This window comes from Idiotropiscis lumnitzeri, chromosome 10 (genome assembly GCF_059441095.1).
Source record: "Idiotropiscis lumnitzeri isolate Australia: NSW breed Sydney's pygmy pipehorse chromosome 10, RoL_Ilum_1.0, whole genome shotgun sequence".
NCBI lineage: Eukaryota > Metazoa > Chordata > Actinopteri > Syngnathiformes > Syngnathidae > Idiotropiscis > Idiotropiscis lumnitzeri.
The window spans coordinates 10,493,401-10,516,663 of NC_142400.1; the positions used below are offsets into that span (position 1 = coordinate 10,493,401).

At 40.1% G+C, this 23,263-nt stretch overlaps 1 protein-coding gene and 1 long non-coding RNA gene across 2 annotated transcripts in view; one reads left to right on the forward strand and one right to left on the reverse strand.

Moving 5' to 3' along the window:
- Positions 1–2,015: 2,015 nt before the first annotated feature.
- Positions 2,016–23,263, reverse strand: part of LOC148329130 (uncharacterized) — a 26,380-nt gene continuing 5,132 nt past the window's right edge. The window contains exons 2-3 of the long non-coding RNA XR_015845643.1: positions 17,999–18,123; positions 2,016–2,859 (exon numbers count right to left, since the gene is read on the reverse strand). This is a non-coding gene — a long non-coding RNA (uncharacterized LOC148329130). The remainder of the gene's footprint in view (positions 2,860–17,998; positions 18,124–23,263) is intronic.
- Positions 16,123–23,254, forward strand: oprd1b (opioid receptor, delta 1b). Its single transcript, XM_088307326.1, has 3 exons — positions 16,123–16,516; positions 17,807–18,162; positions 19,247–23,254. Exons 1-3 carry the CDS (start codon positions 16,233–16,235, stop codon positions 19,774–19,776), a joined length of 1,170 nt encoding a protein of 389 aa, XP_088163452.1. The 5' UTR covers positions 16,123–16,232; the 3' UTR covers positions 19,777–23,254.

A 23,263-nucleotide genomic window follows, 5' to 3' on the forward strand; every position in this document is an offset into this window, starting at 1 on the left:
TTTGAGCGAATGCTTATATCACACCATTTGAACAATAGTCGTCGCTTTACAACACTGATTGAGATGACCGATAATGTTGAAGTCGGCACTTTTTCAGGAGCCGTTTTCTCTTTTACAATGCCATCCGCGGAATCAGATGAGCAGGCCGCCTGTATCGATCCAAGGAAGCTTTTATCCATTCGGAGGACATTGCGAGCCTTGTGGCATGTGAATAAATAACCAAGTCTGGCAGCGCGCAGGAATAGGTGACCACGCTGGGCCGCTTTGACCTTATTGTTATGTCCTTTTTGGTGCAAACAATGTAATTGACAATCTAGTTGAGTTTTAGCACGCACACAAAGCTCCGATTGCCCTTCACCACGGCGAGTATTCTGGCCGTGGAATATAACATGCACATGTTTGACGACCTTCTAAGTTGATTTTATTTTACCCATGCATGATTTATGGGGTGGTGTTTTTCTTCACAGGCAGGCATCGACTTTGTTTGCTCCGGATAGTGAAAATATTTCAATGAAAAATGGCTGCACTGAAAAATCAATGCAATAAAAAATATACCATAACTCAAATTCCTAAGAAATTCCTTTCTGCTTTCACAAAAATAAACATGTCGTATATAAAATAGATAAGTTAGTACTACCGCAAATACATTCAAATAATTTAATATGTCACAAGACACCAAGTTGTCTCTCTTCCAGGCGCATCTCCACTGACACTCTTGTGCCACCACGGCCATCCGTGGCGCAATGCAAAAACTGAAATCTTAAGGAAAAATGTAAATATAAATGTAACCCAAATGTGCTTATTTTGTTATTTTTGCTTAACCTAAAACGGTCAAACAAGTTTATTCTGCTTTTTAAAAGACACTTAATTGTCTTATTTGAATTAACATTCTTAGCATTAAGTATTAAAAGCTAATTTTAAATATTGTGAGGCTTAAAACAAAGACTTTCAAGATTTTAAGATGACTGACCAACAATCAAAGGACCGGAAATGGGGCTTCATAAGTCAAATTTCTTATTTTAGTGCATTGCATAATCTTGTAATAAGATAAAGGAAAAATACAAGTATGAAAGGTTTAGCTCTTTATTTAGATGTCATATTTTGTTTTACTGTTTACAAAGCTCATTTTTACAATTTACAGTCACAAAGTTAACCAAATATAATGAATATTTTAAAAAATGGATTAATTTTTTTTGTTAAAAATATATAAAAAAATAACATTTATTTAAAAAAATAGTTCTAAATATTACAGCTTGAAAGTTTTTTTGTTAAAAAAAATACTAATTTCAAGACTGCTGCGGTTGATATGGGTCTGGTATTATTTTCTTATTTTGAAAAAGCTGGTCTAATAAAAATGTATTTTTCTGTTGGCAAATAATTTAGCTTAAGTATTATTTTTCTTTTTTCTTAAAATTTCTAGTGGGCTTTTTGCAGTTCAGAGACTAGTCTCCCAAATAGGCAAACAAACCTTACGCTCGTATAAAAATGAGTCCACTGTCAATCTACGGAAGTAGCCGAGCATTTTTCTTTCATAATTTTATTTATGTATTTTTTTTTGCATGCCCTATACGATAGTTGAGCACATCCTGGAAGATATCATTTCAAGCCCGAAAGGGAGCATAGAGGATGGGTGTTACGGTTATCAGATAATCCCCTCATGTCTCCTGAGTAAATGTTCCATGACATATCAACCTTCACAGAGCTTCATAATCCTTGAACTGAGAGTCACGTGACCAGGGCTGCTCTTCACAGTTCATCACCATTACCTCCAAGTGCTGAACTCCAACGAAATTAAACATATGCCGCAATACCTGACAACATTTACTCTTTCGTGGTTTCACGTTGAGCACGCCATGTGTGACCTCTGCTTAATCTTAATTGGGAGAACTTCATTATTCAGCTGCTCGAACACCTGGATGGGATTTGGTAGGAAAGACATTTTATTCTCACCAAACTGACTTTCGCAGCCGCCCTCTTCCTTCTTCATTAGCATTTGACTTTCGTTTTCTGTCGATTTCTCCGCATCGCTCACCTTCTTGACTGATGAAGACCCGTTGGATAACTTCAGCTCATTATCTTGCTTCCAGTCAATCTCAGCAGTGGTAGCTCCATTTCTTTTTTTTTTTCTTCATATGCATGTGATTTGAAAGAGGGAGGTGTGATGCCATCCGGAGAGATCAAAATCAAAAAGTTTCCAGCACCATGAGTGAGGCTCGTTAAGACGTTAAGAAAGTAAATAAAGAGCGGAAAATGATCAAGGTGAAACGAGTCAAAGCTCCTCGGCAGACGTGCTTGACTTACAAACGTGACATCATTAAGTTTTACAAATGGCACTCAAAACACATTAAATACTGAGAGTGTGACTATTTTTATGGCAAAATTTAGCTTGTGGCTTTTAATCAGGGTGTGTTGTAGTTCACAAATTACGGCAAGTGGATATGAATAGAAAATTAACCAGCTAATGATCTTAAAATAATCTTTATGAATTATGAAACCTCTGCTGCTAGCCTATTGCCATGCAAGGACTTTTTTTTTTTGCATGCATTTACCTTAAAGTTAGTCAACAAGTTAAAGAAAAATAAAAAGCTTCTCAACATTAAAGCCACTTGCACCAGGGTGATATTTCTTTTTCCTCCCCATCAAAGCTATTTTCACAATTACATTTGTTTTTATCCGACAGTGTGTGCATAATTTATGTGATATTTTCCCGTGCGCAGCCTTGCCCCCTCATGTGAGAAACATTTGAGTTTGTTCAGGTAATATCTCTCTTTTACACTCCTTTGTAACTTCCAACTCATTTCACATCCGTCGTGACGGCGAGCATGTCAATACGATTTTAGTGCACAATGTCCAGAGAACCTGAAAAACAAACAACGAGCAACATTAATGACTGGCTCGATGAAAGGAAAGTAAACCTGAGACAATGTAAAAAAAATCTAAATGATCTTGTTGTTGTCCTCTAGCAATCATACAATATCATGCAAGCAACGTAACATTAACTCTCATAAAAACATAAAGATTAACCAGTCACTATGAAAAACAAAGGCTTTGAATGCAGGTTTGTTTTATTTATGACATTTTCAAGGAGTATTCCTTTTTTTCTTCCCACATTCTCAGAATTATAATACACTTGCTCTGTGGAGGCATATTTTCCCCCTGTGTTTTTTGTTGTTGTTTTATTCTGACCTTGGGGAGACTGAATAAATCTATTATTTTTACCACAACATGAAATTACCTTCTAGACAGAGTAGCAAAGCAGGAGAACAGAAGAAATTTATTCCCAACTCTTACCTTCTGGTTTTCAACGAAACACCATACTGAAATATTGAAAATCATTGTTTTGCTTTAGTACCGGTGATTTTTCCCCTCACCTAGTGATATATATATATATACACAAAATAAGTATTTAAAAGTATTTAAAATAAGTAAGTTTGGAAACTTAAATATGCTGTATGTATATGTTGACCTGTTATTTTATTTCCATTATTTTTTCACATTTAATTGACCTAAATGTGATTTATTTGTTTCAAAAGCGTTTCTTCCAGTATTAATATCAATTCTGTGAGCTTGAATTTATCAGGTATTCATTTTCCATTTTCACTAAAGCTTTGTTTTTGAAAAACTCATGAAAATAAATTCACACACACACGTAAATGATCCTCTGAACTCCCGCTCATGGGCTAACCAGCTGTGGAGACAGACAAAAGCATTGCAGACACCTCATATCTCTCTGACACGATTGCCTCATGCGTCACCGGCCAACGGTTTTCAAACAGCACCTGCCAAAATGAATTTTAACGCGCATTTGGCAGGTTGGTGTTAACTCAGAACCACCAACATTTAGACAGGTTCGGCCTTTTCTGCATCTCCCATAATGCATTGCCAGCGGACATATTGAAAGACTAGCCCCATGAGCAAAGCGTCATTTACCATTCATCACGCATTGTAAATGTGTCATTGTTGGCTGTCATTGTCGGGAGCGAAAGAGGTGAAAAGGGTTTTTTTTGGACTCCCGTAAGTCGCCCACCTGAAAGAAAAGCGATCAATCACCGGGAGCTATGTTGTTGCTATGGTTACGGGCCACAAACATCGCTGTCGGTGAGCAATTTGAAGAGAGCTTCACATCAATGCGGGCATGCTGTTGTTACAAGTGTCTTTGTTAATAGTTATGAGACAAGAAGATAAGTATTCAACACTCTGGACTGCTCCCTGTGTCTTGTTTGAAGGTTTATAATTTACCGTAACACCGGTGCTAATTTCGATTAGCTGCTTTCTACTTTATGAGAGCAGGATGCTTGTTGTGTAATCAATTGTTTTACATGCCAGTTTTGTATGGAACAACAACTTGCAGTGACAAAAAAACAACTTGAAGGAATTACTTTTGTGGAAGTGGTAGTGAAGTTCCCTACCGAAACAGACAGTCTTGAATGTACTTTAGATGAGAACACGTGACGTTCAGGCGGCACGGTGAAAGACTGGTTAGCACGGTGGGATGGCCTCACAGTGCATTCGTCGTGGGATCCATTCCGGTTCCGGCCTTCCTTTGTGGAGTTTGCATGTTCTCCCCGTGCCTGCGTGGGTTTCCTCCGGGTACTCCGGTTTCTTCCCACATTCCAAAAACATGCACGGCAGGTTGATTGGACACTCTAAAAAGCCCCTTGGTGTGAGTGTGAGCGCGGATGGTTGTTCGTCTAAATGTGTCCTGCGATTGGCTGACAACCAGTTCAGGGTGTCCCCCGCCGATTGCCTTGAAGACAGTTGGGAGAGGCTCCAGCACCCCCCACAACCCGAGTGAGGAGAAGCGGTACAGAATATGGATGGATGCACGTGGCGTTCATTTGCCTCCTACAGAGCAGTAACACTCGAAAACTGACTTGGGACCACTTCTCCCGAAGAATATTGTGAACAGACTTGTATATACCGTACACACGGTCGAACACGTCATATTGTGGGATATGTTACTATTTTTAGCACAAAGGTCGAACACCTCTATACTGAAATAATAACAGTGTCATCTCATTGAACTAACTCACAAATGTACTGTACTGATTGTGTGAACTCAAAGTTCTTTTTCGTTTGCGTGAATTAATGAATAGCCACGGCAATTGGTGGATGCGTGGGTTTGTTGTAGCGTGTGTCATCTGGTGCAAAAGCATGTTGTTTATTTTGGGGCATTTTTGCCCAATTCCGCCAAATGTAATTAAAGCCTCAGAATCACTTTGAGAGAACGGATGTTTGAGTTGTCGCATCAGCACAACTACGGTAAACACACTGAAGAGATATTCAATGTTTTTGTCAAACTCAATCTCCATCATAAGACAACTCCCGACTGTTTTTAAGTCACAGAATTGGATGTGAGTGAAAATCCTTGAGAAACTTCTTTTACTCACCTTGAATAACAAACACGTCGCGTTTAAAAATTCTTTTCGGTGACTGACTTTGATCTCCACTCATATTTCCTTTTTATGTGGTAACGGCGTCTCTGGTGACATTTTTGCTGGCTTCCTCCAGCCAGCCGTAAAATCACAGTAGCTAATCAAGTCCCGGGCCCAGACAAATAACTCTTGCGTGACTAATTGTCCATTGAGGATGCTGAACCTGTGCCCGATAATGCTGAACACTGCTGAGAAAGAAACAAAAAAAAAGCGACTCGCGGATGAAAACAACATCTTGAAAGCGACATGTGAGTCTGCCATTTGTTCGCTACAGTAAATAAAAATCTGTCAGTCACAACGTTGATACCTGCGGGATGTCGCCTGTTTGAAAATGATGAGCACTGCAATGTTTTTTGGTTTTACCTTGGCAAGCGTCAGTGACTTTGCAATCAGAGGTGCTGCCATGTTGTTTGGGTGATGAACTATGCGTGTGACTAATTGATTTTTTTTTTTTGCATAAACCAACTGTCACTAAAGAATGCTCTAATTAAAGTGATGACATTTTTTGATTTCATGAGGTATTTTCATTTGAGTGTGTGTGTGTGTGTGGAGATCTATCAAGTCCATTCATCTGCTGTTTATGGCCAAATAAAAGACTGAAACAGAAATGCTGCAGCATGGTCACACAAATTACAAGGTTCTAATTTCCTCTAAGTGATTGCCCAGTGCTTCGGGGTTGTCAGCACGCCTGATCACTATTGATCAATGGCTTGGAACACTCATTAAACACTTACAATGAAAATTACGGTGTTGAGAGTTGTTTATATGATTTGGGTTGCTTCGTTTAGCCCAATTAAAGCTTTAAAACATTAGAAACACCACTCAGTATATTACACTCCAATTCTATAATCCATCAAACTGTCGGAGTCTTGTCAAGATTATTATGTCTGTGTGCCTCTGAGTTCGGTGAGGCCATGGAAAACGCCCCGCCTGTATACTAGGGTGGGCACATATTTTTTGATTGGGGAGCCACAATGGGTTCTAAAATTTGATTGAGGGGCCGGACAAGGAGCTGATGGATGGGGTGTTTTGGTAACCTCACCTCATTGAAGAAAAAAATACATATATAGTAAAAAACGTGAAAATCAACAGAAGCATTACAACAAAATATCTGTCTTTGAGTGCACCTCCAAGTCAGCACACATCAGACTCAGACTCAGACTATTCATGACATTTTTTCAAGTTTCAAAACTTGTGCAAACTGTATTCTCACGTAAACTGAGCTAATAGAAATTAAACACGCGCTAAAGAAACTTCTCGAAGAGAAATTTGTATACAGTCTGCAACCGAGTCCCTACTCTGTATTCAATATAAAATATTCTTCATATTGTAAATACAGCACCACGGAGTGTATGAGTTATCCCTGTGGGTGTGCTGTGCATCCTTAAAATGCAAATGTGTACATAACCATGCCACCTAAAAACCTCTGGCACATGACCCAGTTAAATATCTTTAACGCGAGTCCTGTTCTTTAAAGTTCTTTTCCCCGCTTTCTTTGCCCGCCGATATCGTGTGAGCAGGACACAGCATGTTCCACTTTGTTGTGCGCTCAACCACACTAAACAGCAGGAGCCTCAGATATTTCAGTCATACTGTGTCTCCATATTATTTTGTGGATTGCAAGGGGAAAAAAACCTCGCAAGTGTTTTCATAAAAAAGGGTAAAGTGAGCAACAGAGTATTTGAAAGCCTATGCTGGTGTTTATCTCAGTGAGTTCCTGACACCACAATTGCAGTTAATGGCTCTGCCTTGTTGACACTGTCCACTCCCACACACACGTCCACCCACACACAGCAAAGCCCGTTCAGCTCGACACATGCCTGACTTCCAAAATGAATCACGTTTTGAGCCGTGCAATCTCTCCCAGGAAACAGGAAGGAGTCTGTATTTTTTGTCTACGAGTGACGACTTTTTTTTCTTCTTTCCATTTAGTCTACCAGTGGCAAATATCGATCAGGCATAACCACGCATCTTGCATTCACGAGGGACATGAATAAATGATACGAGTAGTTGAGCGAAAGGAGATCGGTGCACGGCTTAAGTTTCAATAAATTAGCAACGGAGTTTTGATCTCTTTTAGCACCCTGAATTTAGAGGCGGTCTTCATCTGCGTTTGTGTCATCTAAACATAACTTGTAACCCGAATAAGACATCCAGACACTACAAATGAGTGATAAATTCCCATATGGGCTCCGTATGTGGCCATTAGTGCCTTATGATCCGTCCATATGGAATAAACCAAGCTGGCCCTTCGCGGGAATTAAGAATAAACTTTTAAAGAGCATCCCAGAAAGACCCCACTAGGGTGAGCTGGCCTGTTTAGTACCTTTAGTGTCAACCAGGGGAGAATTAGTGAAGAATCACACTCACGACACAATATTTCACTCGGGTTAAATACGACCGTGCTGTCACAGTCGTGGTCAATTGTAATTAATAGCCCGTCTATGAGGTAAAGAATGATGACACACATCACACCTAAAGGTTGAACAGACCATTTGTCCCGCGTGACTGCCCCACCAGAAAAATACGTGGGAAATGTAAGAAAAAGCTCCCTCTTGCAGGGTTCAGATACTGACAACATAGAAAAGAAAATGTCAAGATATGCGCGGCCTCTCTTTGACCTTTTTCATATTCGAAGCGTTTAAAAGATCAAGGCAGACACCGGCTGCTCATCGCAGATAGAAAAAAAAACACATCGCTTTAACAGTAATAGCAGAAACCATCAAATGAAATATGACAAGCATTCGAGCCCGGGGAAAGTAGGCTATTGCATTATTCAAGATCAATTAAGACTGAACGCAAAGGGAAAAATGGAGCGTCTAGTCCAACACAAACAGTCTGCGATGCTGGTTGACTTCCAAGTGGTTCAGATTTATGAAAATTAATTTGTTGCCACGATAAAATCTTCATTAACTTTACACGAAATATTATTGTTTAATATTTTTATACTGTCATACCTCGTAGGAAACTACTTTGAAGTGAAACTAAAATCAAGTAGTAGCGGGAAATTGCGGGAAGTTTGCATACCGGGCTAACAGATCCACTGAGGACGCCATCGACACTGCTCTGCATGTTGTGCTGGGCCACCTGGAACAACAGCAGAGCTATGCAAGGATGCTCTTTGTGGACTACAGCTCGGCATTCAACACGATCATCCGGACATCCTCGTCGCCAAACTGGACATTCTCGGCCTCCCTGCCCTCACACGCATCTGGATTAAGGACTTTCTGACCAACAGACCCCAGACTGTGTTGCTCGGCCCCCACACGTCCTCCACCCGTACGCTGAGCACCGGTTCCCCTCAAGGATGCGTGCTGAGCCCTCTCCTATACGCCCTCTACACCTACGACTGCAGCCCGGCCCACGGCAACAACACCATCGTCAAGTTTGCTGACGACACGACAGTGGTCGGTCTGATCTCGGAAGGTGACGAGACAGCCTACAGAGAGGAGGTAAAGAGGTTGACGGCTTGGTGCGAGGACAACAGACTGCAACTCAACATTGCAAAAACAAAGGAGATCGTCATCGACTTCAGGAGGAACAAGACGGTGCCGCCCCCCCTCTGCATCGAAGGCGTGTGTGTGGAGAGGGTCCACACGTTCAAGTTCCTGGGAGTACAGATCTCCGATGACCTTTCTTGGACACACAACACCACAGCAGTGGTAAAGAAGGTCCACCAGCGTCTGCACTTCCTGAGAGTCCTCAGGAAATTCAACCTGGACAGGAAGCTGCTGCTGGCCTTCTACCACTCGTCCATCGAGAGCCTGCTGACGTACTGTGTCTCCACCTGGTACAGCGGCTGCACTGAGGCGGACAGAGTGAGGCTCCAGAGGACAGTCAAAACAGCGGACAAAGGATTATTGGCTGCCCTCTCCCCTCACTGTCGGACATCTACACCGCCCGGTGCCTCAGAAGGGCTCTCAACATCGTCAAAGACAATACCCACCCAAACTCACACCTGTTCGACCTGTTGCCCTCTGGCAGGCGCTACAGGTGCATCAAATCAAGGACCAATAGACTGAGAAACAGTTTCTTTCCAAGAGCCATCTCCATTCTAAACTCTCACACACACACACGACCACCCTTACCTTGCAGAACAGCAACGTGATGTGGTTTTATATATCCTATTCAGTATTATTTTCCATTGCACTAACTATTCTCTTTTTTATCTAATTTATATATTTATCTGAATTATTGTTGTATTGCACTGGAGAGGGGCGCTCTCTAATCTCGTTGCACACTTGAGTACAATGACAATAAAGGGATTTCTGATTCTGAAAGTGTGATGGTTGTGAACTGATGGCAGCATAACATCACATCTTCGTTGCTTCATGAGCGCGCATTCCTTAAGGACGTCTTAATGTAAGAAAAAAAATCGTATGGATAATATCTGATGCTGGAGAACAAGTCAATTGAACTGACGCTGATAAAAATATCATTTTGCCTCAAAAGATGGATACCATTTGTGGTTGAGGCGGAACCCCACTTTACCAACACTCAGGCTCGAGCCGCTTTAGTCTTGGTGCATGAACTGGTGAAGCCGACGCTGACAAACATCTTCTTAAAGGGGAAGTCCACCGAATGGAACAATAATATGTTCTATGTGCTTTCATTCAGATAAGCTCAGCTCAGATAATGACCAATGATGACTCAAGCACAGCTGAGCTGCAATTGGTCGTTACCCAAGCCCTGAGCAGGTGATGTCATTTTCAGTCGACAGAAGTGACAAAATGGCCGCCCCCTGAGATGGCTACAAATGGGTGGATTTTACTGCTGAACTCAAGTTGTGCGTTGTCTTCAGTAAGTTTTTCTCCTTTGTGTATTTTGATTGATGTCACCAATGTTCTATACCTTCTAATAAGACACTTGAGAACTGGTTTTAATGTTGAAAAATATCTCACGTCTTTTTTAAATTTTCCTCCCTTTCAGCGAGGCATTGAAAATGATTCACAAGGTTTCCTTTGGGCTGAGGAGTGATGTGTGTAATCTTACTGCCTATAAGAACTAATCAAGAGTGATTTTCCCCAAAGGGGAGACCGAGCGCAGAAAGTAGTCATAACACAACTAACAACAATTTGCTTGTGTAGCCTACTGTAATCTACTCCTATTTTTCCATTTTGAAAAAGGCAGTGAGTGTGTTTAAAAGGTATAAACAGAGAGGGAAGTGGTTCACAAGCTTTTATCAGGGCGGCTTATCCTCTCCAGTGTTTCATTTGAGGACTAACGAGAAATATAACCCCAGTAAGAAGCGAGAACTCCCCACCTGGTATCGGAAATTAACGTTAGCTCATTTCTGTGCTGCAGCGCAGCTCGTTTCATGTGAGCTGTCCCATTTGGACTATTGTTGCTGAGATTGAGTGTTTTGATCAGTCCTGTGCCAGCGTGTGGGTTTAACTGTCAGGCCCATAATGTAGCGCCAAGCACGCCGGAGATGTTAGAGGCTCAATTCAAGAGACATGGCTGTTTGATAACCCCGCTGACCCAGCCGCCTGCACGAGTTACCTTCGTCCTTGTCGAGCATCCGATTAAAAACCGCGGGGACTCTTGCTTCTTGATCCTCAGTCGCAATGTTCACATCTCCAATTGACCGATTTTGGTTCTTTCCTGCAAGAGTGATCAAATGTAAGCCATTATTCTCATTCTAGAAAAGCTGACAAGCTAATAATTACAATTGAAAAGCTTGCATGATAAAGCCAGAATGACTAAACAAAACTTGAACAGAGCAGCGAGTGGCATAGTAAGAGAAAGAAACTAACCGAAGGACACAACAAAGGTGTGAGGATATGATAGCGGGTGGGGAGCCAATTGCGGCTATACGACAGCAAGCTGTGTGAACACGGCAGGGAGGGGGCCAGATACAACTACAAAATAAACTGGGAGGCTAACCGAAATCCTAAATACTGTCAACTCTGTCTGTAGACAATTCATCCGTTTTTCTGCAGAACAGATGCACACCTTAACCAGAATCATTGTGCACATACTGTACTTTCTTTGCATGTTTGGTAACATGTTACAACATGATAGTGTTCTGAATGTTAATGACACATGTAGAGAATGCATGGATAATATATATGATCTTAATATGCCACACCTGTGAGATGGGTTATCGTGGTAAGGACCAAGATGCAAGTTTCTTAATTACTTTATTTGCACTAATTCATAATCTGCCCTAGTTTTTTCTCTAGCACATCAGGTTTTCATAATAATAATAATAATAATAATAATAAGTATTATTATTATTATTACAATAATCGCTATAATAATTGATATAATAATTATAAAATATAATAATAATGATTATTATTATATTTATTTATTATTATTATAATAATAATTATAATAATGATAATAATATGTTTAGTAATATTTATGAATTAAGGGTTAGGTGTCCCTGAAAAGTCATAGCTATAAATTGCAAGATGGTAAAATTGGTGCTGCGCAAGCTTCTATTGGTCAAACTAGAAAATGAAAAAATGAAAATGTCTCAGAAACCTGATGTGCTTGAAAAGAAAAAAATAATAAAGATATTAGTTAAATCAGTGTCCAAAACATGTTTATTCACACATAAAGCCATCTCTGATTAATGTTTCTGTTGACCAGTAATAGTTGAGAGAAGTAGGCCTTTTGTGTACAAAGAAAGTACTAAATCTTTAAGTTCAGCTCATACAAAATGGGAGCAAAAGAAACAAAGTGCTGTGTTTACATTTTTGTACAGCGTAGCAGCAATAATTTATACTTTCTCCCAAGATGCCAAATGTGGCCCAATTGTGGCTCTTCATTGTACGAAAACACAAAGGATCTCTCTTTAACTGGAACAATCGCAAAAAGACATATTGGGCTTTCTGTTCTCTTAGTTGGGACCATTCTTCTGCCAGTGATCACCTCACTGTGGATTTTTATGGTCACGTCACATGGAGATGCACACCTACTGAACATTTGGGGATTCATTTTCTTTCTGCTCAAATAAAAATTTTTTTTTAAAAAACACTGCAACTGTGGTACTCTGCAAAGTATTACCTCTCATCTTAAGACACAACTAGTGTAATCTTGAACTTAAAAAAAGGTAATTGCCGAGAGATTGTAAATGCCGCTGTCGAATTAGTTGATCAATTATGAGCCAGTGTTTATTGTGGCTGAACAATTGCAGCATTGATTAAATATTGACTAATATGGGCCATTAGGAGCCTCTGTGGTCTTTGTGCACGCACACAAATGTATTTGATGCCAAGCTAATAACTCACATGCATGCGCAAGGTAGCGCTCAGGAAAAAAAAAAAACAACAACACAATGTTTCACAGGCTTCAAATCAGAATCCACCATGATCATTGCTGCTCTATTATTGGCTTTGAAAACCTTGTTAAATATTTCATCAGCCCGGCCTGTGGCAGGTAATTTCATTACTCCTCTGGGTTAGTCAGGTAATTTCATGGAGGTGACTGCCAAGTGACTCTGTGTGCACCAACGCCACGCACAGCCAGCGAGGAACGCCTCGATAGAAAAGTGCAGAAACAAACGGGCATGAAACGTAAATGTTAGCGCTGCATTTACGTATAAGTTTGACAAACGATATTACAAATGATATGGACACAGAGACCTTTGAGCTTTTACCAGCAGTGCGTTGGCTGCACGTCAATGAAGACATTCAGTCACAAAGTAAAGCACAAGCACTGATGACTTTATAACAAAAGAAAAAAAATCCTGAGCGTGAGCTTCGACTCAATATCAGTGAGTGGCCTTCAAACCAAGAAAGTGAGCATTGCAATCCCGATAACTGCCACTTAACTCCCAGCACAGTCATGTCGGCCGAGTGCAACAACTGGAAGCCAAACTAAAGAAGATAACTCATCATCGAGTGGGTTTGAAGTTGATTTATTTATTCAAATTTCACGTTTTGATGGTTTTCAAGATTTGACGTTGGCGTGATCGAGGCACAGATTGCGTGATTGTCGTTATCTGATTTATAGCTTATTGATTTGTGTTTACATCCACACGTGTTTGGTCGATTTTCGTGATGTCATCGCTAAAAAGACGTCACGTCAAAGTATTTAGTAACTCTAATTGAAATAGATAAATACATGGAGAAACAAAATAAAACTAAATTGTATTTCATGTTGTTATGGTTATTTCCCGAAATCTGCCAGTCACGGCAACTTAGTCTGATAAAATTGCAAATGGTGAAGGATAAAACGTGTTGGATGAGCAGCAAGTCTCTGTTTTAGGCTATTCTTTTGATATTTAAATCAAAAGAATATTCAAAGGCTGAATAACAATAGACTAATAGATTAAAATGATTTTCATTCCAAGCAAATGTGTCTTTGTTAAAAAGTTATACAATCAAGCAGAAGCAACAATAATAACAAGCTATCAAAAAACATTGCGCGAATACAAAGTGTATTCGCAGTGCTTCATATTTTCCACATTGGTATTTCCAGGCTTATTCCAAAATAGAATAAATTACTTTTAGGATTTATTTCTTCGTCAAAACAAAGATGTCACCTTGCACATCAGTATTCAAAGCCTTTGCACAATACTTTGTTATTACACCTTTGGCAGCAATTCCACTCTCAGGTCTTTTTGCCCTCTTTGCAACATTTCTCGAGCACCATCATTTTGAAAGTGTCGACGCGCAACCTTTTTCAGATCTCTCCAGAGATGTTCACATCTGGGATCTGGCTGCTCCTGACGCCCCGCCTTAATCGATAGCTGGGCTGAGTGCCCAGTTGAAAGTTGAACAGTCTGAGGTCAAGACTGTACACTGTCTCTGTAGATTGTGGCAGTCATCTTTCCTTCAAATGTTTTCCTGCCACTGACAAACCTCCCCACAGCACGATGCTGCCACTTTAGGATGACATCTGGTATTCATGCTAATGAGGTCAATCTTTGTCTCATCAGACCAGAGAAGTGTCACTCAAACACCAGGTGGGCCACGTGCCTCTCCGCCTGAACATTCTACAATACAGGCTTGATTGGCGAATTGCTGCAGAGATGATTTTCCTTCCTGGAAGATTCTTCTCTTTCCACAGAGGATCATCAAGTTTTTTTGTTATTGCCCTAACTCAGGCCTTTTTGTTCCGTTATCCAGTTTAGACAGGTGTCCAGATTTAGGAAGAGTCCTGGTGGTTCTAAATTCGCAGATAACAGAGGCCCACTGTGCTCACTGGAAAATTTTACTGTATCCTTTCAGAGATCTGTGCTTTGACATGAAGGAGATGAATCTTTATTTCCATGTACACACAGTACAAAAGCCGGAACAAGGTTGGTGAGGGGGCAGAGACTAAAGCGAGATCTTTTATCCATTTTTTGCAGTAGTTTTATATGGTGTTGTGTGTAACATTTTGAGGAAGAAAATATAATTAATTTTCAAATAACCTAGCAAAACGTAGAAAAAGCAAAGCACTGCAAATTCCTAGATTGCCAAGAGAAAGCACGACTATAAATTATATAAAATCACTGAATTTTTAAGACAAACTCTGCATTAAAACAGTGTAAATGATACTGTATACTTTATAGTCAAGACAGAATCCTGGGGGAGTGAAGGAAGACAGAGACAGAGAGAGAGAGCGAGAGAGAGAAAACCAAGCGTTGTGACAATTTCACTCGCAGTTTCAGTCGTCTACCGTTCACGCGCCGTCAACAAAAAAAAATCACCGTAAATTCCTCGATTACCAAGACAACGAGCTAATAGGACTTGAAATCGCTTAGAAACATTTACACACAAAAAATATGAATAGCTGTGTAAATAAATTCTTAAGACACACACTCTACATTATAATCAGCAAACGAATATTCAGTAAAAGTATCATGGATTTTGGGGAAACATAAAAAAAACGTTCAAGTGATGGGGAAGTTGTGAAGGAGTGCTTAAATGTGGTTGCACAAACATTATTTAAAGGAAAACACAAAGACCAGATGTGTGAAATAATTTACCAAATCCCAATGGCCCTGACTCCGTTCCAACCCAGATTTAAGTCACTGACAGGGCAGACACAAATTCATTTTTCTCATTAAGAGAAGTTAAAAAAATATTCAAAAGAAAAAGTGGTGTCAACGCTCATTTTGAATTAGTTTTTCATGAGGACAGCCATTTTTATTGATTGTGTACTGAACATGTTGATCTGGTTTACTTGGATAATTAGGCTTTCCGTTTTTTTTAGGCTGATAACTCTTTGATTTAAAAAAAGGTAAAAGATGTTAACTCAATGCTTAGCACTTGATATATTTCTGCAGGAGATATTTTACAGTTTTTTTTTCTGGAAGTGGCACCCTTAAATTCCTGGAGCCACATTTTCTTGAATGTGAAATAAACGCCTTATATTTGTTTGACTGGCAAAGGTGTTTAATGGAAACATTGCTAAATATTTAGTATATAAGTGCGCTCTGTTGAAAATGACTAAATATTGAAACTATATAAAAATGTGAACATAGGCTAGACATTTCGGGAGGTTGGACTTTGGTTCGGACCTTTTAATTGGAAGAAATTTTCGTCGTGGACCTCTGTGACTTTTAATTGAATACCTCTGCTCTAGACTCTAGACAGTATCGTGAGGGAGTGAAGGAAGAGATAGGGGCGAGAGAAAGAGAGAGAGAGAGAAATAGAGAGAGAGAGAGAGAGAGAGAGAGAGAGAGAGAGAGAGAGCGAAAACCAAGAGCTGTGACAAAATCATTCGCAGTCTCAGTAGCCTACCATTCACGCATCGTGCACAAAAAAAAAAAAAACTCTAATCTCCACTTTCCTTAAAATAACAACGACAATAAGAATATAATTGTTTTTTTGTTGTTGTTGGGTTTTTTTTGTGATGGAGTTTCCCACTTTCTCTCCGGGTGACATGCATGTGTCGTTAACTCCCTTCAACGCCACCCTCCCCGACACGCTCCTGCTCGGACCGCCGAGAAGCGTCGGGACCAACTGGACCAATGGGACCAATGGGACCTATGGGACCTATGGGACCAACAGTACCAGCGTGTCCGTGGGTCGCGACACGGCGAGGGTCGTCATCGCCGTGTGCATAACCGCTCTCTACTCGCTTATCTGCGTGGTGGGACTGTTGGGCAACGTCCTCGTCATGTACGGCGTGGTCAGGTAAGAAGTGGTGGAAAGGGAACAATTTGTACCACAATGTGGAAGTTCGTGTTGTGGGAATAATATGATGTAATATTGTGTTACGAAAGTGAATTACAGAAAGGATATAAGGAGTATAGCTGTCAAGTTATGACAGCTAAAGGGCATCCAAAATAATATTGTATTATTTATTAGTAATATATATATATATATATATATATATATATATATATGTATATACCATTTTTTTTTTTACCATTTGGGTGTTAACATTTTTTCATTCTTATTAATATCACTGCTGTTGTCATTATGATGCTGTGGCTGGGACTTTCAATTTATTCAAATCGTATAGTGATGCTAATTTTGATTTTTTTAAAAAATATTTTTCAATTTAATTTTATTATTGTTTTTGCAATGCTATAGTCACCTGTACTAATCATATGGCAAAGAACTACTGCAAATACTAATTCATATAGAAAATATTACCAGTCCTAGTTTATGAATTAGATTATTATTTCATCATTTATAAAGCCTTTTTCTCAACACTCAAAGACCATTTGCAGACAAAACAAACTGATAATAACAGAACTACTATGTTTTTTCTTTCTTTTGTTCATGCTTATGTGGAATTAGTGTCACACTAACACAACCACATACCGTTAATATTCACCAGAGGGCAGGGAGGGAGCTGAGCCTTGCACTAAAACCTCCTTTTCTTGGCACTTAATTTTTTTCCTCATAAGGAATGTTTTTGTCAAATCAATGTGTTTATTTGTACGTCTAACACAGCGTGATCAATCATTCCGAAGGCTGTGGATAGTATTGATTTGTTTGGTCAATCTTTGCTGCGCATATGCATGAAGCAATTTGATTTGGTCAATCTTTGCTGCGCATATGCATGAAGCAATTTGATTAAACATGTCATGAAGAAAGGATACCAGTAATACATGCCACAAAGAGGCAGACGCAATCACGCTCCAAACGGCTCATGAGAGAGGTGAATTGAAGTGTTTCTGTGCAGAAGTCGTTTTATACAAGTGCTGTTTAATGGAGGTTGGAGTCATTGTGGCAGAACAGAGGCTCTCATGCAGCCGTAACACCATCACAGCTTTGTGCAGCTAAAAAGCTTTTATTATCCCAGGGAAAACTGTGTATCATTGGGTTGAGGGAGGAAATGAGGCTAAAATCTATACAGTAGTTTGGTTTCTAACCTCGTTACGTTTTAATGGCAGTCAGGAGTCGACCACAGCAGACAAACCATGTCGATTTCGCGACTCAGCGGGCTCACGGTGCTTCTTTACTCCTCACCAGGTACACCAAGATGAAGACGGCCACCAACATCTACATCTTCAACCTGGCCCTGGCGGACGCCCTGGCCACCAGTACCTTGCCCTTCCAGAGCGCCAATTACCTCATGAGCACGTGGCCGTTCGGGCAGCTGCTGTGCAAATTGGTCGTCGCCATCGACTACTACAACATGTTCACGAGCATCTTCACACTCACCATGATGAGCGTGGACCGCTACGTGGCCGTCTGTCATCCTGTGAAGGCCTTGGATTTCCGCACGCCAGCCAAGGCCAAGATTATCAACATCTGCATCTGGATTCTCTCTTCAGCTATTGCAGTACCTGTAATGATCATGGCCGTTACCAAGGTGACAGACAAAGGTGAGGAGCTGCAGATGCCTTGTTGTAGATGAAACAATGTATCCTGCCAGGCATCTTTAACAATGCATTTTTTGTTCCAATTGCGCAAATAGTTAGACTGCTAGTAACTGAACCAAGGCGGTTTGAAACTTAACACATAAAAAGTGCCTTTTTAGTACAGTAGTTAAAGATTAAATATATCACAAGCTGCAATCCCAAAATATATCATTTCAAATGCCTCTCGCAAAATTTCCCTTGAAAATAAATTGCTTACTGGTGATTTGATTTTTTTTTTTTAAATGTACCGTGAGTGTGCAGCACAGCAAAAGCTCAACGCAGTGGGAGTGGCATGAACGCAACTGGCAAAACATTTTTAAAAAAGGCATCAGATTAAAAACGGTTTTGTTATTCCACCATAGCTGATTTTGAAATATATTTAAAAATACTGAGTGGTGGGAATGATTCCAGGTGCCTTTAACTTTGCTCCGGACAATTGGTGCATATGATGAAAAAGATATTATTAGGAGAAATTAAAGCTATTAGAACAGTCTTTGAATTAAATATACTTCATATTTGGGGATTTTGCATCAATTCCAAGATATTATTCAAGTAAATATCTTCTACAAATAGTAGTTGAAAAATGTGATTAATCATGAAATTTTTTTGTGATTAATCAGTTAAAATAAATGAATCACTTGACAGCACTAAATATATATATATATATACACATCTATATATATATATATATATATATATATAAGTAAATATGATTGTTCTTTTGGAAATAAGTATACCTCATAGCCCATATTAATAAAAAATGGGAAAAAAAATTTTGATATGATAAAAACATATCTTTTCCATCCGATTACAATAGTGATCAGGTCCGATTTGCGATCACGTGATCAGGATCTTTTACCACCTTGAGGTATAGTCCGCTTAGCTGGACAAAATGGCTTCTTTTTACAGCAGTTTCAGTGGCGGGTGATTGTGTTGAATCGAGGGAGTAATGAGGCTGTAGAAGAAAACACATTTGAGCTGGGTTATTAAACTTAAATTAGCCTATCCACATGAGCCTCCATTGAACTGCCGTCATTTTTCTCCCCAGGCAGCGTCGATTGCAGAATCATATTTCCCAAACCAGAGTGGTATTGGGACACGGTGACAAAAATCTGTGTGTTCATCTTCGCCTTCCTGGTGCCTGTGCTCGTCATCACTGTCTGCTACGGTCTGATGATCCTGCGGCTAAAGAGTGTCCGTCTCCTCTCCGGATCCAAAGAGAAGGACAGGAACCTGAGGCGGATCACCCGGATGGTCCTGGTGGTGGTGGCAGCATTCATCATTTGCTGGACACCCATACACATCTTCATCATCATCAAAACCATGGTGAAAATCGACCACAAGAACCTGCTGGTGATGGCGAGCTGGCATCTGTGCATCGCCCTGGGTTACACCAACAGCAGCCTCAACCCGGTCCTTTACGCCTTCCTGGATGAGAACTTCAAGAGGTGCTTCAGAGATTTCTGCTTGCCCTATCGCACACGTACTGAGCAGCACAGCTTCTCCCAAGGCCGCAACAGCACCAGGGAGCCCGTGTCCGTTTGTGCCCCCGCCACCAGAGGCCGACCGCCCGCGTGACTAGGCGTGGACAGTACGGCGATCCAGGATGACCTCCAGACCGAAGTCACACAGTTCTCCACCACAGGAATGTGAATGTTGGCATTTGTTCCACCACTGGCAGTTGCATTTCAAGCTGGTGCCGAAGGCTTTACGTGAAGGATACCTCGTGAAGGGACTCAATGCTTTTCTTTCAGGATGCTGAAAAAAATGCCAATGTGTGCCTGTAGATTCTAAACTGGTGGATACAAATGTACATGAAGATGAGTGACAAATTCAAGGGGAGTGGCCGGGGCGACATTCCCAGTTTCAGCAGGTGTTTAAGAATGCCTGAAACCTGAACACAGAAACTTAAAAAAATTAAATATGTACCTACAAAAAAATAAATAACGATACAATTTAATTTTAGTCCAATATAGCTTTATGAGAACAAACCAAGTGTGTCTTCTTAGTCAGTAAAAAATACACCAAATTCTACATCACCTCAATGGGATCACTTATAAAGCAGTAAAAAAAAAAACGTTACTTTACAAATGGGGGTTATTGCTGAATCATCCTGACAACTTTATTTTGTGAACATTGTTTCAACTCAAACAAATTTACTTTCACCCAAGAAAAAAGAAAAAAGATTTGACACTTGAAAAGCTCTCATCTGTTAATTATTTTTAGCAATTCCAATGAAAATGGATTAACTCTGGCAGAAAAACAAATGGTGTCGGTGATTAAAAACTTAGTAGCGGGAAAAAAAACGCTTCGGTCTGAGCTGTCACTGGTTGCTAGGCAATATCTGTTGGGTGAAACAATATTAATAATAGTTGTCATCCATCCACTCATTTTCTGTAATGCTTATCCTCACTGGGATTGTGGGTGAGCTCATCAATTGCAGTGATTTGTGCCATTTAGACCAATTTAAAAAAAAAAAATCTTGATTTTTTTTTTGGCACAAGCTTTTCTTTTCCCCACAGCACCATCTGCTTAATATCGGTTAGATTTGGAAACCTCCCAAATCTGAAATGATGTCAGGTGCTCAATTGCATCTAAATGTGGCCACCATGTCAGCATTAGAACATCTCTCTCTCCACTTGTGAGATGAGTGTCCCTGTTGCTTTTTATTTTCCACCTAGCTGTACAAAGTTGCCGTGTTCAGACACATTCAAAATGCACTACAGGCCGGACAGCAAAAGGTTTTTGTAACTTTTCCAAGTTTCTCTCCACTTCAGCACAGTATTACATGCTACATTGTTGAGTGTCAGCTTTAAAGTGTGTTTGGAGACGTCCGTGCCTTATTGGGAGAGAAGCAGAACTCAGTGTAAACACTCTGCGGTGATGGGCTCGTTTCGCAGTACAGTACATTGATCCAAAAGACGCAGAGCTCTGCTCATCCAATTTAGTCACGGACAACTTGTTAAATGTTTCAATGATGGAGACCAGAAGTGCAAATGACAACAGCGCAGCCTTGACCAATCATCACCGGATGATTTAGATGTTTTATGACACTACATTTAAAAACCCCTTCTGCGTAGTACATACTAAAGTGTAAGTATCTTAGATGACAGCTTCCCTCGCTGCTAGAGACTCCGCGACTTTGTAGACAATTTCATGCAATTTCCCCATAGCTCAAGGAGCCCCCGAGAGGCATCCATATCAGTGATAAAACAATGCACTGTAACAACATGTTGCAAAGATTTTGCACGGGGTGCTTTTTTGATGCTGTCTCGTGGCTTTAAGAGCAGATCCAGGATTTCTTTTTCTCTCCTGAGGCTAAAGGGGGTCTTGACTGATACAAAAGGAAGCTGAGAAAATAAGAAGTAGAATTTTTAGAATATCAATTAAAATGCTAGGAGGGATGAACTGGGGCGAAACACCCCTGTTCACTACTAATGATGAGCACCTGGGCACTGGAACAAGCAGCTGGACATCGGAACAAACAGCTTCTACTCTTCTGTGAAGATGTTCTGGAGATACCAAACTCATCCAAACACGCCTTTTATGGAGATTGCCTTGAGCAGGGATCGGCAATCTTTAATACTAAAAGAGGCTTTCCCAAAAAAAATAAACAAATAAAAAAAAGACAATGTAATTGTTTTTTAAGTGACGATCACACTGCAAATTAAAAATAAATGAGCAAAACTGTCGATTTAAATAATCCATTTATTCATGAAATTAGATTACATAATTCACCCACACCCACCCAAAAATGAAAACCCAAATTTCTATCTCATTTGTCATCATTTTATTAAAGGTGGATTGTGCTATCAGCTGTCCAATTGAATTAAAGACTATTTTGGTTAATGTGATATTTGCGCCTGAACCTCAGCCTATGGTGCCAGCAGCGATGTTTTTTTTTTTAAATGTCGTTCATGGAGCATAAGCATTAAGCATTGTGTTTTCTTCAGTCTTTTCTTGGATTGATGATTTATCAACCAAAAGCAGCTGAAACCTTGACGCTTGAGATAAATATTTTCATCAACAAAAAATATCGAAAACGGTTTCAGCACCATAATCTTCATATTTAGAAATGCATTTAACTAACAAACTACTGTCATTTAAATTTCAAGGAAATACTCATTATTATCCAATGCCACAGAGAGCCACAACAGAAAGATGAGAGAGCCACATGAGGCTCTGGAGCCGTACGTTGTAGACCCTTGTGTGTATCTTGCTTCTCACCCAAAGTCAGCTGGGATAAACTTGAGCTCACCAGTGACCCATTAGCATAAGCGCTACAGATAAATGGTCGGATGGACATTTTGTCCAAGTAATGCATATTGAGCGTGCCTTGCAGAGACAATGAGTCTTTGCTGCTTAAAGAGAGAATCCAGTAACATAAATGCGTTAATGTGTTTCAGGAAATGGCATTCAATTGGCTGTAAATCTATTCCTGTGATGGTAAAAGGGGACGTAATTACATGAGGGGCGCACTCATAGTTTGTGTCAAACAAAACACTTTCAATTCTGTGCCTCTCCAGTCAAAGGCTGTGCTAGTAAAAGACAGCGTTAAACACTTGTAGAAACAATGGCTGCTCCAGCTACCATTGACTCAATCCAGCTCAACTCTCTAGTGGTTGGGCTGCATGTTTTTCTCTCCATTCAGCCAACACTAAAGCAGGATGCTTTGAAGGCGAAGGCGGCGCAGCAAGCCCAACGACCTCAAACGGGCTGAAAGGAAAGTCATTTGCAAATCAAGGAGAGGCTTCCGATTCACATTACATCTGATGGGGGAATTATCCATTAAGGATGACTGGACCTTTAAACCAGATTTTTTTTTTGTGTGTGTGTTTTTATGCACGTTTTATGTTCGAACTTGGAACTGATGCCAATGGTGGCGACTATGTAAATACAATAACGTATACTTCTGTTAGCGCATTAAGTGACGCTGGAATTTATTTGGTTGCAATGTGCTATCAAGCTGTTGTACTGTTACGCTATAGTCAGCATATTTACATGTTATATTATAATGGATTTTCATTAAAGGCTGTAACATCAGTAAGAGATGAGCATTAGGGCC

Excerpts from the sequence above, each read along its gene's own strand:
- oprd1b (XM_088307326.1), top strand. The coding sequence starts at position 16,233 with ATGGAGTTTCCCACTTTCTCTCCGGGTGACATGCATGTGTCGTTAACT. Across the intron at positions 16,517-17,806 it reads GTCATGTACGGCGTGGTCAG|GTACACCAAGATGAAGACGG; the intron begins GTAAGAAGTGGT and ends ACTCCTCACCAG. Across the intron at positions 18,163-19,246 it reads TACCAAGGTGACAGACAAAG|GCAGCGTCGATTGCAGAATC; the intron begins GTGAGGAGCTGC and ends TTTTCTCCCCAG.